General features: G+C 40.9%; 1 protein-coding gene across 4 annotated transcripts in view; it reads right to left on the reverse strand.

Annotated features, from left to right (window-relative positions):
• ARHGEF7 (Rho guanine nucleotide exchange factor 7) overlaps nucleotides 1–13316 on the reverse strand; it is a 128434-nt gene that overhangs the window by 76470 nt on the left and 38648 nt on the right. For 3 of the 4 annotated variants that reach the window (XM_064440242.1, XM_064440219.1, XM_064440236.1), the window contains exon 3: nucleotides 1092–1176. In XM_064440242.1, coding sequence (XP_064296312.1) covers nucleotides 1092–1176 — 85 coding nt within the window. Of the gene's footprint in view, nucleotides 1–1091; nucleotides 1177–3371; nucleotides 3467–13316 lie in introns of those variants that run through there. The other variant, XM_064440225.1, reaches the window with a different exon arrangement.

Consider the following 13316-nt stretch of genomic DNA (forward strand, 5'->3'; position numbering starts at 1 on the left):
GCATGGTCCCTTTTTAAATCTCTCTCACCAGACTCTAACCTGATGACCATTACTGGAACTTGCTGCTGAAAATGTAAAACCTCAGCACAGAGCAGCAAAAAGGGCCAAAGTTAACATTAAAACACAGAATACACACAGAATCACATAGGTTGGAAAGGACCTTTAAGATCAAGTCCAACTACAAACCTAACACTGCCAGTTCACCACTAAACCATGTCCCTAAGCACCACATCCAAATGCCTTTTAAATACCTCCAGGAATGGTGACTCAACCACTTCCCCCTTTCAGCAAAGTAATATTTCCTAATATCTAGTCTAAACCTTCCCTGACACAGCTTCAGGCCGTTTCCTCCCACCCTATCACTTGTTACTTGGGAGAAGAGACCAACCCCCACCTTGCTACAACCTCCTTTCAGGTAGTTGTAGAGAGTGATAAGGTCTCCCCTCAGCTTCAATTCTTGAGTGTCCCAGGGTCCAGCTGACATCATTTAGTACAGCCTCACCTTACAACAATGCGTGGACACCTCTCACCTGTGTGCTATTTCTACAGTTCTCTTCACCCCAAAGAACTTTGTAGGTGCTTTGTAACTTCTAGCTGCTACCTAAATGAAACATGTTTGGATTAAGGCATCAGAAATGTTGGCTATCCTTTTGTTATCGTCAAGAAAGGATGGTGCTGGGGAATGGGGGGGATGGACAATGGGAACACATGGACACAACACAACAAAAACATTGACAAAAGTGTTCAAACATGGGAATAACAGAATGGGGCAAAAGCCAACTTTTAGTATTTCAAACGGGGGGGGGGGGGGGGGGGGGAAGGGCGGTGGGGAAGTTGAGGCCTTTTTCTAAGAATTCTTGCCAGCTAAAAGGCTCAGTCTTAGCTGCACTGCAAGGCTTCCCTGTGCAGGAGAGATGAGAGAATCCACAGAGGCCACTACCAAAGCTGTAGTAACAAACTGCAACAAAGAAACTCTTCTAAAACCCTGAACATGTTCATTTTATCCTGAGTACAGCAACAGGCATAAATACACACTGATGTAAGTTGAAGGTAAGGTAAACAAGCACCAGGACCAAGCAGAATCTACTTACCTGCAGTCACCTTATTTAAAGCCACAAGAGAGCTGAGAACTTTGCTGAAATTCTGTCCCTGATACAGGTCATTTGCATCAAAAGTCTGAAAACAAAAGAACATACAGTAAGACATAGAAACCAGCCTTTAAACTAAGCATTTCTACGCTATCATGCAAACCATGACCATGGAAGCTATTGCCTGATCAAGGTGTCAGTTTTTCAGTGGCTGTCATGGACCAGTAAAACACTCATTTTTAAATAGCAAGAGAACATAGAAACAGCTGCATTTGAGAAAAAAAATAAGAACATAAGCTAAAAATAGCAAGTGTCATTTAAATTACAGGAAAGTTGAATAAAATGTAATTATCAAAAAAGAAGCTTTCCTCAGACAGTTTGGCCAGAAAGTTACTGGGTACCATTACTCTTGGCATACTCTTTCTGTAGCAGGTCACAGGCACTGTACCTCATGGTTCATAAAATAGTTTTTATAGTAATACGAATACTTCAAAAGTACTACAACAACGTATATGCTATCTGTACTCTACAAGACACGGAGGAAGGCAGCATTCCTGAAAATGAATGAATTTTACCAAGAGCAAAGTTGCTGGATAGGTTAGATGAAGAATGAGGTTTGGGAAGGGGAGGGATGAAAGCTGGAGGTTATTTTATTTTTATTTTTTAACTGTGGGAAAGAGATGCAAATCTCAAACTACCTTGTAGAAAACATTCCAGTAACTTTCAAGTACTGCGTGATGATATCAAACATCTGCATTTTCATGGGGGAAAATAGTAGACTTAAAAAAAAAGACACCCATAATAATTGCCTGAGGTAATGAAAACACTCATCCAAAGCCTCATGAAAATAGCTCTCACAATAGATTCTGCTTAGGTTGAAAGGAGTAACAGTATTCCCTTGTGCAAGGCCAGAAAGAGGACAATAAAAGACAGCTATTACAGTTGTTCCAACTGATTTAAGAAACAGAAAGAGATTCAGTTTCCTGCAGCTTTTAGCTGTTTTTATCTTTAAAAGTCAACAAAAACCTGTTTATTGTCTTGGTAACAGACCCATCCCACAGGCACTATCAGAAGGTCTGTAGCCCAGAAAGCAGCCTTCGGAGGCAGGAGAGGAAAAACCCATATTCCCAGGGAGAAGAGAGGAAGGGACAAAGGAAGGCTGGGAGGAGGAACAGGGAGGCTGGTTAAACGCAAGAGAAGTGGAACTTTTTTGTGAACGCTACCTAAAGTAGCCACAGAAGGGACTGCCAAACCAGTTGTGACTGGTTATGTGATCTACTAACAAAGGCAGAGCAGATTTGGGAATCATTTAATGACAGTATTATTCAGTAAGAAATATCTCCCAAAGCATTCACAGTATGCGAGGTACTTGCATATGCTGACATGCACATTTTTTTCCCCTCAGACTGAGGATCATCTCTGATCCCAGCAAGCAGCAGCTCCACCTCAGCTGTACAGGTGCTGACATCTCTGAAGCTCAGGTAGTGTGCATACAGCTCAGAAGAGCAATGCCACAGAACAGATGCAAAAATCAAGCAGAGGCAAACACTAATATACTCCCAAGTAATTATCACCCACATAAAATAAGTCAGATAACTATTTCACCAAGTTTCACTGGACTACAGAAAATTTTAGTATAACTCTTATTTGAGCTGTAATGAGTAAGGAGAGGCAGCAGAGAATTGCCTAGATGTGAATTTTGTAGGGTTTTTTCCTGAAACATGAGGAAGTATTTAAAAACTATGTGCACAATAAAAGACATTAAGCAAATAAGAAATTATCTTATTTTACATAAAAAGACTAAAGATATGTTAAGTTTTATTAATAGCATAATTTATAATAGACATGAGAAAAGATACCAATAAGGTGACGGCAGAATGCATAAAAGCCAAACTAGACTGGAGATAGCTTAACCACTGCTCAAATGGTGGGGGCAGTGGGAGAGGAGGAATTAAGCTGTTATGGAACAGAAAAGCATCAGGAGAGTAAAATATTCAGTGTAAGCTATATGCTTACTGTGGTAGCTTTTTTAAAAAAAGGAAATGAAAAGTATGAACACAATCATGAAATAGCTCTGATCCCCCAAAAAAAGAAATACAAGGGACACGGGTGTTTATGCAGATACCAGAACTGCGTCAGAAAGGTACTATGGGGGAGAGAGAGCGCGCGCTAATTAAAAAAAGGAACGTTTTTTTAAAAAATATTAGAACCTATAGCTTAAACTTCCAAAATAAAAAAAAGAAAAAAAGAAAAGAAAAAATCCTAAATCCACTTTAAGCTCACCTTCATTCTGGATTCTGCTAGAGCCAAGAGCTCTCCAAAGCCAGGCTAACTGGAGAACAACAGGATGCGAGGAAGGCTTGTTTCCTGCTACACTGAGACTATAGGGGACACCAAGAATGATTTGATTGGATCATCCTATCACGTATAGTGCCATAAAAAAGCCTGTATCCAGGACACGCATCCAGTCTGCTACTTCACAGGAAACAACACAATGGGAGGATACGAGAAACGTTTGCTTCCTTGCAATTCTACATAAAGCAATTCTGACAGGAAGCCACCCGTGGCACGCTCATGGCCAGAACGTTCACCAGTAACACTTGATAGAGGGGGGAGGGGGACGCCCTCCAGAGGTATTTTCTCCTAACTTAACAAATGTTTAAGAATAAACTAACCTAGAAAGATAAAAAATGAGGAAAAAAGCTTAGGTGCTCTTCAGTTTTGAGGCTACTTTGTTATGAAATCAACTACTTGATTATAAAAACCTTGTTTAAAACAACCAAACCAAAACCAATCAAAAAACCCTCACAAACCCACACAAAACCCATCGAACACTCACACCCTTCTTCCATCTTAGTGGAGGTTTGCTTATTTCACAATATATTTGAAAACTCTCTCTGATATGAGTAAAAGCATCCGGATGCTTTAAGGGGAGCTTCCATGGGATTGCCAGAGAAAACAGTCTGCTCTGGGTTTCACGAGATGTCTGATTTGCATGTGGACTGCCATTTTCATTCTGGTATTTACAGAAAACTCAGCTGCAAGAACCGACTCTTTAAATCATATCTTGACATAAGAAAGCGTAATTCAGTAACTTCCCTATTCAATGTCACTGGATGGCAAAAATCTCCCCCTTGATTCTGCGACTGCAAGAATCAAGGCTGAATTGAGATCCAGGTATCATGTAAAGTTATTTTTATATTGCAAACCACTACCACATAACAAGGTCTACATGCTACATTATCTTCTATAATACTAGCATAGCCCACTTTTCAAATCACATCAGAAGCACAACGTGAATTCAAACACGCACATGCTTACAACAGCTCTTAAAACCTAAAAAACAGAGATATTACTTTATTACTTTAGAAATATTGAGATTTGTCTTTTAAACATTATGTGACGGGCATATACAGATGTTAAGCAAGGCTTTATGGAATAATGTTTCCAGTACACCCTTGCTTTCCAGGCAAACAACATTTTAAACTCTGCAGAGACCTCACCTGTGATGAAGTTTACCCTTGTTCATCCAATCTTTATCTTCCACCAAGACAGACAGATAAAGCATTAGTCAGAATGCAAGTATAAAACCATCATAAATCACATCAGATGAGGACCCAGCCAAGCTAAATCTATTGAACAAACTAAATAAAATACCTCTGGTTTTAAATTCCACAGAATTGACCACCTGCAGATATGTCTCATATAGGTGTGCTTTATGTAAATGCTTATTAAATGAAGACAGACCAGGACTGTATTAGGAGCCTTACATTGGAAACACTTTGCAATCTGTAAACAGTTATCTGGGAATCAATGAACATCAAGCTTAGCTTAGCAGGCTCATCCTGTACGTCTCTTATTATCTGCCCGTTTTCCTGTTCTTTTAACGACTTTCTCACGTTCTTCTGTTCTCTCCTGGATTTCAACGCTTCAATACCATCAATACCTCAGGCAGTTACAGTATTCTAGAAGCAGGCCGGAACAAACTGCCGAATAACAAGGGGCCGTATGTGATCTGTAACACTATGCATACACTCAAGAGCACACAGGCCCTTTCGGTCACAGAACACTGACTGCCAAAGCCTGCCAATTGCCTACACTGACACGCAGATTCTGGCTTCCCTTTCCACGCACCCCCACCAACTCCTAATACACAAACCTGGCTTTCCATAACTATGCCTGCATTTTCTGCCCCTAGGATTTCATCTGGCTGCAAGCTTTATTGATAACAATTTTATGACCACTTCCAGGTCATTAATGAAATGTTAAATAACATGGTTGAGTACCAATGGCAGCAAATCCCCTATAGCAAGGTGTACACTGGATGGTCATTCCACATTTGTAGTTGTATTAAAGCTTGATAGTTAGCCAGTTTTAAGATTCCTTTCATATAAGCCATACTGATTTTTCATTACTGACATTTCTTAAACACCACAGAAAATGCCTTAGAGACGCATTCCATCCACATACTGGTTGTTCAACTACCAAATCCATCTTCTCATTTTAAAATAAGACTGAGCTCTGCATGCATCTGTTTAAACTCTACCACATCCAAAATGGCCATGGTAATACATTCAGGTCATTTTAAGTCATCTAAACCACTAACCCTTAGTGGATGGAGACTTCTGTTCAAACAGTGTTTATGATCCAGTAGCAATAAGGAAATAAAAATTAACATAGCAATGCTCATTCTTCACATCCCTGCAACAACTAGTACCTACTGAAACTGTAAAAACATTAACTGAGGAATCAGTGAAAGAAAATTAGAAAATAAGGTTGAGAATATACGTGGTGAGCACAGACTAACGCATACCGTAAGCCCACAGCAGCACTGTTTTCTTCAGATCAGTCAGTTTCAAGGCCTCAGGTATCATTTATACTATTTTATTCCCCTCTTTTAGCCCATGAAGTCAGAAGCCAGTTATGGAGCAAATATTTTTAAATTAAGGTATTTCTCCTGTTAAGGTAAGGTCTACAACTGGAGACAGGTGGTTCAGCCAAGCTGCCAGACACACACTTTTTCTTCAGATATGTCTTCTACCAATCTTAACTTGCTTGTATCCTTAAACTACCAGAACATCAGTAAGACTGTATCCAACAGTCATAGTAAGAAAAGTTCGTATACTGGTTAAGAGTAAAATAGAAAGGTTTTTCTTAATAAGTATTGCCTTGCTAGACTTGTGCCTTGAATATACACAGGTAAAGTATTCCCAGTGAATATTAACATTTTAAGCATCTGTCTGACAAAAATAGATGACAGCTTTCTCTACAGCACTGCACCATAAACTGCAGCAGCTGAGGAGCTGACTTATGAGCAGCCCAGACATCTGTGCAGCACAGATAGGGCTGCCACTGCTAACCTTGCTAGCCAGCCCCGAAATAAGCTGTAACCCCTAGGCTGTGCGTACTAAACTGGCAGGACACTTCCCAGCTCAGCTTGGTGGCCTCGGGCCCCTACTGCAAAAGATTACGAGAACATTGGCTTGCTCACCCAGAGGAAATGAAAGGAGCAGGGCAGCTTGGCAAAGCGCAGCATGACCATGTACAACGTGTCACTCCACCTGTTCCTAGGGCACAGGCTGCGGAGTTTTTGGCCACAGGAGCATGAACAAGCAAGTGGTAGGAAAAAAAAAAATAAAAAGGCAACTCACTATTAGAAACGGGTGACCTTCTTGAAAAACATTAAGAACTCCAACACCTCGCTTCGTTGCGCTACCACCCCCAGCGTATTTCTACCTCTACAGCAGCTGACAAGGGCAAGCCACAGAGGCCATCCACAGTCCACCTTCCCATGGTGACACCTAATACTTCAAGATCCCGTAGGTAAGCCTACATGCAAAGCACAAATTTCTTCATTTATTCTCACATTAGGTCAGCTCTAACTGGAGCTGAGTCTCATTCAGCTATTATGCAGCAGCTGTTCCTCGAGCCGTGAATTATCATCTGAAAGCTGTGGCAGTAAAAGGAGAGATAAGAAAAGCAGGGAACTATGACAACTGAGAGAAGAAGGGAAGGGGGGAGAAGAAGAGATGATTACAAATGTTCTGGAAATCTCTATGAAGCATAATGTTGCCCAAATCTAGTATGCACAGAGCAAGGGAGAGCTAAAAAAAAAATTAAGATCTGTTTCAAAAATTAAAGGGTAAGACAGGAGAAAAGGTTTGAAAATACTGGAAGAACAGACTTGCAGTGCAGGATTTCTGTGTGATTTGGTACCAGATCACAGGAAAAATTAAAACTCAGTGATAAAGAATATATAAAACTCAAGATGAGATCTGGAATAAATTTTACTGCTCATACAAACCTCTTCCTCAAAAGTAAAAACCTAATTGTACTAAAAACACCACATCACCTAGAAAGCTTTATTTAATACCTACAACTAGTAATACTTTTAAGACCTAACATCTTATCTACAAAAGCAGGCACAACCAGCAATAAAAACACATATGGGAGTTTGTAGTGTCTGTGTACAGGTCTGTGTGCCCATGCATATATCCAAATACACATTTTCAACACAAATCCAAAGAGGACAGAGGTTAAAAAAAACCCTTGGTTTACAGTTCCTGAAGATGAACTAAAGCTTTCCAGCTCCAAGAATTTTTTGCCCAAACCAGCTGCATCAAAGCACCGATTCTAAAGAGCATTCATTTCAAATACTACGTAACATTTTACCTAAGCCACTGCTTCAAAGTCAACATCTAAACATTGCCAAAGCTAAATATACACTACTTATTTTTCACCAACCCCAGCAAAAATGGCGTAAAAATCTACACAAAGAAATACTAAGTTCATTTTTGGTGATGAACTGTGTAATTTCTGAAGCTTTCCAAATCTGCCTGGTTTTAGAATATGACACAGCAAGTTAGTATCCTCAAATGAATTCTTTAGTAAGACAACTGAACCAAGAATTTTTTATTTCTAACCATAAACTTCTAGCAGTAGCAATTCAAGATGTAATTTAAAAAACAGAAACAGAAAGGTTAGCACTGCCTACATTTGTATAAGCACGAAGAAAACAAGAGCCTGTTCCAAATTTCTACCTGCACAGCAAAACAAGAACTACATCTCTCCCTTTGTAGGTTTGGAATCTTAAAGATGATACCACACAGTGATAATATCAGCTGCCACTGAAAGAGACATTCAGTGGCATAAAGCATTAATACACAATTGAGTATTAAGGCTTAAGGAAGCTCACACCCCTGGAACTACAGGCAAAAATAAAAATTGTTGGAATTACATTACCGAGATAAAATTTGATCAGGGCACTAAAGTTGAGATGCCTCAGTAGTTGCCAACACAACAGGTTACACCTGCTGGTTTAGCCAAAACAATGCAATTGCATAAGCACCTTCTAGTGCCAATGATGAGAGGCACCTCAACAGGGAAACTTGGCCAGAAACACACCCCGAGGAAGATTCAGCCCAGTAAAACTCACCTCTCTTTCTGATATACACAGGCAAGAACTACGTAAGCTACTCTCCTCAAACAAATCAGGAAACACAGCTGTGGAAATCCAGGCCAAAAGGCACAGGGAATACTGCATGTAAGTAAGACGACAGACAGGACAGAAAAAAACCGACAAAATACATGCTTGGAAATAGATACAGACATCCCTGCTATGAAGCAGAGTAAACACATGGTGATAAAAATGGTAAAAACTAATTTTTGGCCAATAAGTGCACAAGCCATCACAGACTGACAGCACATCTGCCGTTGTTTAACGGCATAGTTAAATAGTCATACCTTCTAGGAGAACAAGTGAAAGAAAGGGGAAGGATATCCTACTAACCTACAACTAGCTTTTCTTACCTTATCCTTCTCCCAGCAGTCCAATTCCTAAGAATGAAAGAACCAAAGGTGTTTGAATGAGGAGTAAAAATTAGACCCAAGCACTTCAACTCATCTTGAAGTACCATGTCCACCTGCTTAGACAAAGGCCTGCTGTACAGAACACCAATGGTACATTTAGATGACAAAGTCTATGTGCTCAGTTACTCACAAGTTACATTAATTTCCTGAATTTGCTGATGGGTTCTACTTAATCCTCTGTGCTCTACTAAGCCAGCCGTGTACCCTAGCAATGCTCCAGAGGTCAAAGCTCAAGTCTCTGCACTGACAGAGCAGCCTCACAAGAAACCTGCAAGAAGTTTCTCAAGAGTATCACAAAGTATTTTTCTTTCTGAAAGCGATTGTGTCATCTCACACTGTAATGAAAAAACACACACTTCTGCAGTGCTTGTCAGCATAGATATTACAGATGTGTCAGATTGCAACGTGTCAGTAATGTTTTGCCAAAAAGAAGGCTCCTGCTTTCATGTTTCTTTTAGACACCACTGATGACAACCTTACTCAGCACCAAAGGGTGTAAGTGGACTAGAAGCCAAAACTGCCGCGGTGATTGGATACAGTGCCACAGCTAATAAAAAGGCTGACCCAAATTTTAGAAACAAAAGCAAACGACCAACAGCAGAACACACAGAACTAACAGGAGACTTTCCCAAAAGAAACACACTGCAGAGAAGAAAAGCAGCTTCTAGGTCTCGCTTTTCCCCCCACCCAAGAACAACGCTAACATATACTCCAGGATTGTGCCTCTGAGTAGACACTTATGCTTAATGAAACCAGTTTCTTCTTGCATGAATAGATCATTACAGATCAATGTAAGCAGGATAAAGCTTGTGAAGTCAGTTTTTAGGCCTTTCTATGACACAGATGGTGATAATTACTTTGAATTCGTTTGTAACTTACTTGCAATTACAAAAAAAAAAAAAGCAGATTTTGGTCTTAAAATTCAGGCGATGTCTGTAACAGTATAAACTGGTCCCGTTTGCAGGACTATGGTCCCCATAAAACGTGAACGACTGCAAGTCATGGGAGTGGCCGGTCACTTGAGCGGCCACACTTTTTTTCTTTTTTTAAAATCACAGTAGTAAATTGTGGTTTTGGGAAGCTATTCCTTCATCCCACAGCTTCTGCTACTTCAGACCCTGTTAGGCACCTATCTTTCCACCAACCCCATTCAACACTGCCGCAATGGAGCAGCATGGAGAACGCAAGCCTTCTTGAGCTGCAGTTCAGGGCATGACAGACGTCCTCTGAAGTACCAGGTAAAGTTCACAGGCAGATATCCACCTTCTCCTCCATAATTCACAGATAAGTGTTGTACTTGCAAGCAAAGTTACTGTAATGGAATCCGTGAACTGTTTCCCATCTTAAAGTATAAACACAATTACGGCTCCATCATTTTCATACATCTACAATTTCCTCCTGACTTTTCTTTTTTCCCCAACAGTAAGTTAGAAAGAAACAAGTTAGGAAAAAGCCTTAACAAAAGAACAATGCAAAATAATTACTCTGCACAAACACTGGACCAACACTTCATGCTAACTGAAGTTATCAAGAGCACTAAAAATGAAGGCTGACCTCAAGCAGATCACACAAAGTCATGGCAAAAATCAAAGTGACAGGACAGCAAAAATGACAGTCATTTCAGACTACCGAAACAGGCCTGGCCAGGATCTGAAAGCAGATCTGAACATAAACATTCAGAATTGAATCATCTCTGTGAAAGGTGTTACAAACTGCTGTTTGCCAAGGGCTGAACTCAGCACTGACATGCTGACTTTCTTAAAGCTCAGAATAAACCAGTTCCTAAGGAAGAAGGAGCTGATATATTCAGGAAGCTTGTAACTAGGTTTCAGACATTAGGAAGGGAGTTGTCTCCTTTTGGAATAGGGCTAAACTGTGAACATTTCCATAATCTTACCTAAAAAACAGGAAGGATGGCTTGCCATAACTGATTTCAGATGCCTCCTGTCTAGATACATATTCTGCCAATATTTCTCAACTGATTTCTGAACTTAGTTTCAAAATCCATGCTGCACGGAGTGAGAGGAGGCCTATATAATGAAACAAAAAGCTCAATTTATATAATGAAAAGTTGGGGGGGGGGGGGGGGGAACCTAGGGAAACCAACTTCTCTGGGTCCAAAATAGGTAGTGTTACCTGCAATCCAGCTCTCCATTTACAAAACAGGGAAACAGTAGCTAAACTAAGTCGAAGTCATTACCATCAGATCAGTTATCACAGACACATAGTATGATTGCTGAGACAGACACACCCAGAGCATGTCAGAGAGCAAGAGCTGGGGGCAGGGAGAAGGAGTCATCTTACTGCAGAAGATTTTGTACTGCATGAGGTTATCATCTGCCCTCTTAAAATAGCCTGCTGGCTGTTTTACTACACTACCACGTGCTCTAACCACAACTTAAATGCTATCACATGCTCACGTTTCATCTGGAACAAATGCATACAGCCAAGTGATCAGATGATGCACAGATTCAGCATCAATGGAGGACAAACTACAGACAAAGCACGAGCCACAAAAACAGCCCTACTGACCTCAAACACACTATTTCACCTACTGCTTACCAGCATGCTTAGGAGTCTCATTTTATTGCATGCATATATTACCAGAAGAAACAGGAACATGCTTGTAGCATTAAATATGTTTTGTAGCTGGAGAAGGGGAATTGGTATTTTGAGAATTCTGGCATGGGTCAGAATTTGACTAAGCATGATTAGATGCATAGAAAAAAATGGGAGGGGGAACAATAACATAGAAATATAAGAAAGAAAGAAAAAGGAGGGATTTATCAGAAATCTCAGTTGCTTCCTGAACATACTGTGGAAAGTGCCAAAAATTAAGAATAAAGGGTTACTGAACTTCCATATAGCCTGCTGAAGCTTTCATTTAGAATCCAAACTGGAAAAAAGTCATTCCAAAATAGTCAGCAGAAATCAACAAGCACCCGAAATAAAGATTTTTGGGTTTCAACTAGAATTCACACCAGAGTGAATTAATTTCAATACTTCCATTTTAAAAACTCACTGAAGAGCACAAAATTGCATGCATGCCCCATGAGCTACAGCTCCTACCAAGCAAACCCTTTTCAATTTACAGCTTACCATTTTGATTTCAGCCAGTACAAATACTGTTAAAAATGAGCCTAGGGCTGGGTCTCTCTCGGGCACCTGCAATAATGTGATCCAGGATCCTCCACCATTCATAAAACCAATTTTGAACAAGCAGGCGCAGGATGTTATCCAAGAAGCAGGGATGAGCCTCACCACCACCTGCTCTGGGGACCAACCACTCCTCCTCTTGCAGGGCTGGTGGAGCTGCCTAAGGAGCAGCGGGGCAGCCCTGCAGGGCCCAGCACCTTCAGGCACATAAGACAGAAAACTGAAGCTAATTTAATGCAACAGCCCATAACTTGAGGGCATTCAAGAGCTGCCAGGCCAGCAGCAAAGTCATCCCTATGAAGGGTGAGGCAGAATCCTAGGGTCAAGACATGCAGCACAGCTCTAGGCAAACCATTCCTGCTCAGGATTCACAAGACCACAGATCAGAGCAAGCTTTCAAGAAGGAAATCTCCCACACTCCCTTCTTCCACACCACCTCAGACTCCTTTCGCTCAGGAGGTCAATTCAGTTCTAGCAGCTGAACTGGCAGAAAATTAATCCAGCAAGAAGCAGGAAGCTTGCTTCAAGTTTCACAAGCTAAACCAGTTCAGTACCAGACAAGATCAGCACCTGCACCGGTGTGTGGGAGAGAAACATCTTGTCCTTCAAGGGAATAAGATTCACTTGAGGTGCTGGAAAACACAGTTGTTCAGATGTTTTCCAGTGCAGGGTGGGGGTGGGGAAGAAAAAAAACACAACTTAGCTAAAAACCGCCCCAGCCCAATCATCCAGCATCATGCCGATGTTCAGTAGTAAGTTTCTGTAAGAAATTAAAACCTAAGGTTTATGGGAATATTTATAAAAACTTCCACATGCCAAATATTAATAAAAGATGGTCTCTAGCAAGTGACAAGCAACAACAAAAACGAAATCCACACCAATTCTTCTCACTCATGCTAAAGCCTGGAGACACAATCTGAAAGAAAAAAAAGATAAATTTGCCAAGAAACTAGCTATTCTAAGAATGTTGTAGTTCTGATTCATCAGCTAAGAGGCTATATGATGGGCTTGGGTAGCCAAGCTGGCAAGGGCAGCTAGAGATGTTACTGTGACCAGCCAGGCCCAGCCTATCTCAGTTCCTCCTTTTCTCCTAAATATTCTCATCTCCATTGTCCAGGATTCTTGTCGCCTCACAGTGTGGCCAGCAGGAGCAAGGCAGTGATCGTGCCCCTGTACTCGGCACAGGTGAGGCTGCACCTCGAG

Source organism: Phalacrocorax carbo, chromosome 1, assembly GCF_963921805.1.
Source record: "Phalacrocorax carbo chromosome 1, bPhaCar2.1, whole genome shotgun sequence".
In the NCBI taxonomy this organism is placed as follows: domain Eukaryota; kingdom Metazoa; phylum Chordata; class Aves; order Suliformes; family Phalacrocoracidae; genus Phalacrocorax; species Phalacrocorax carbo.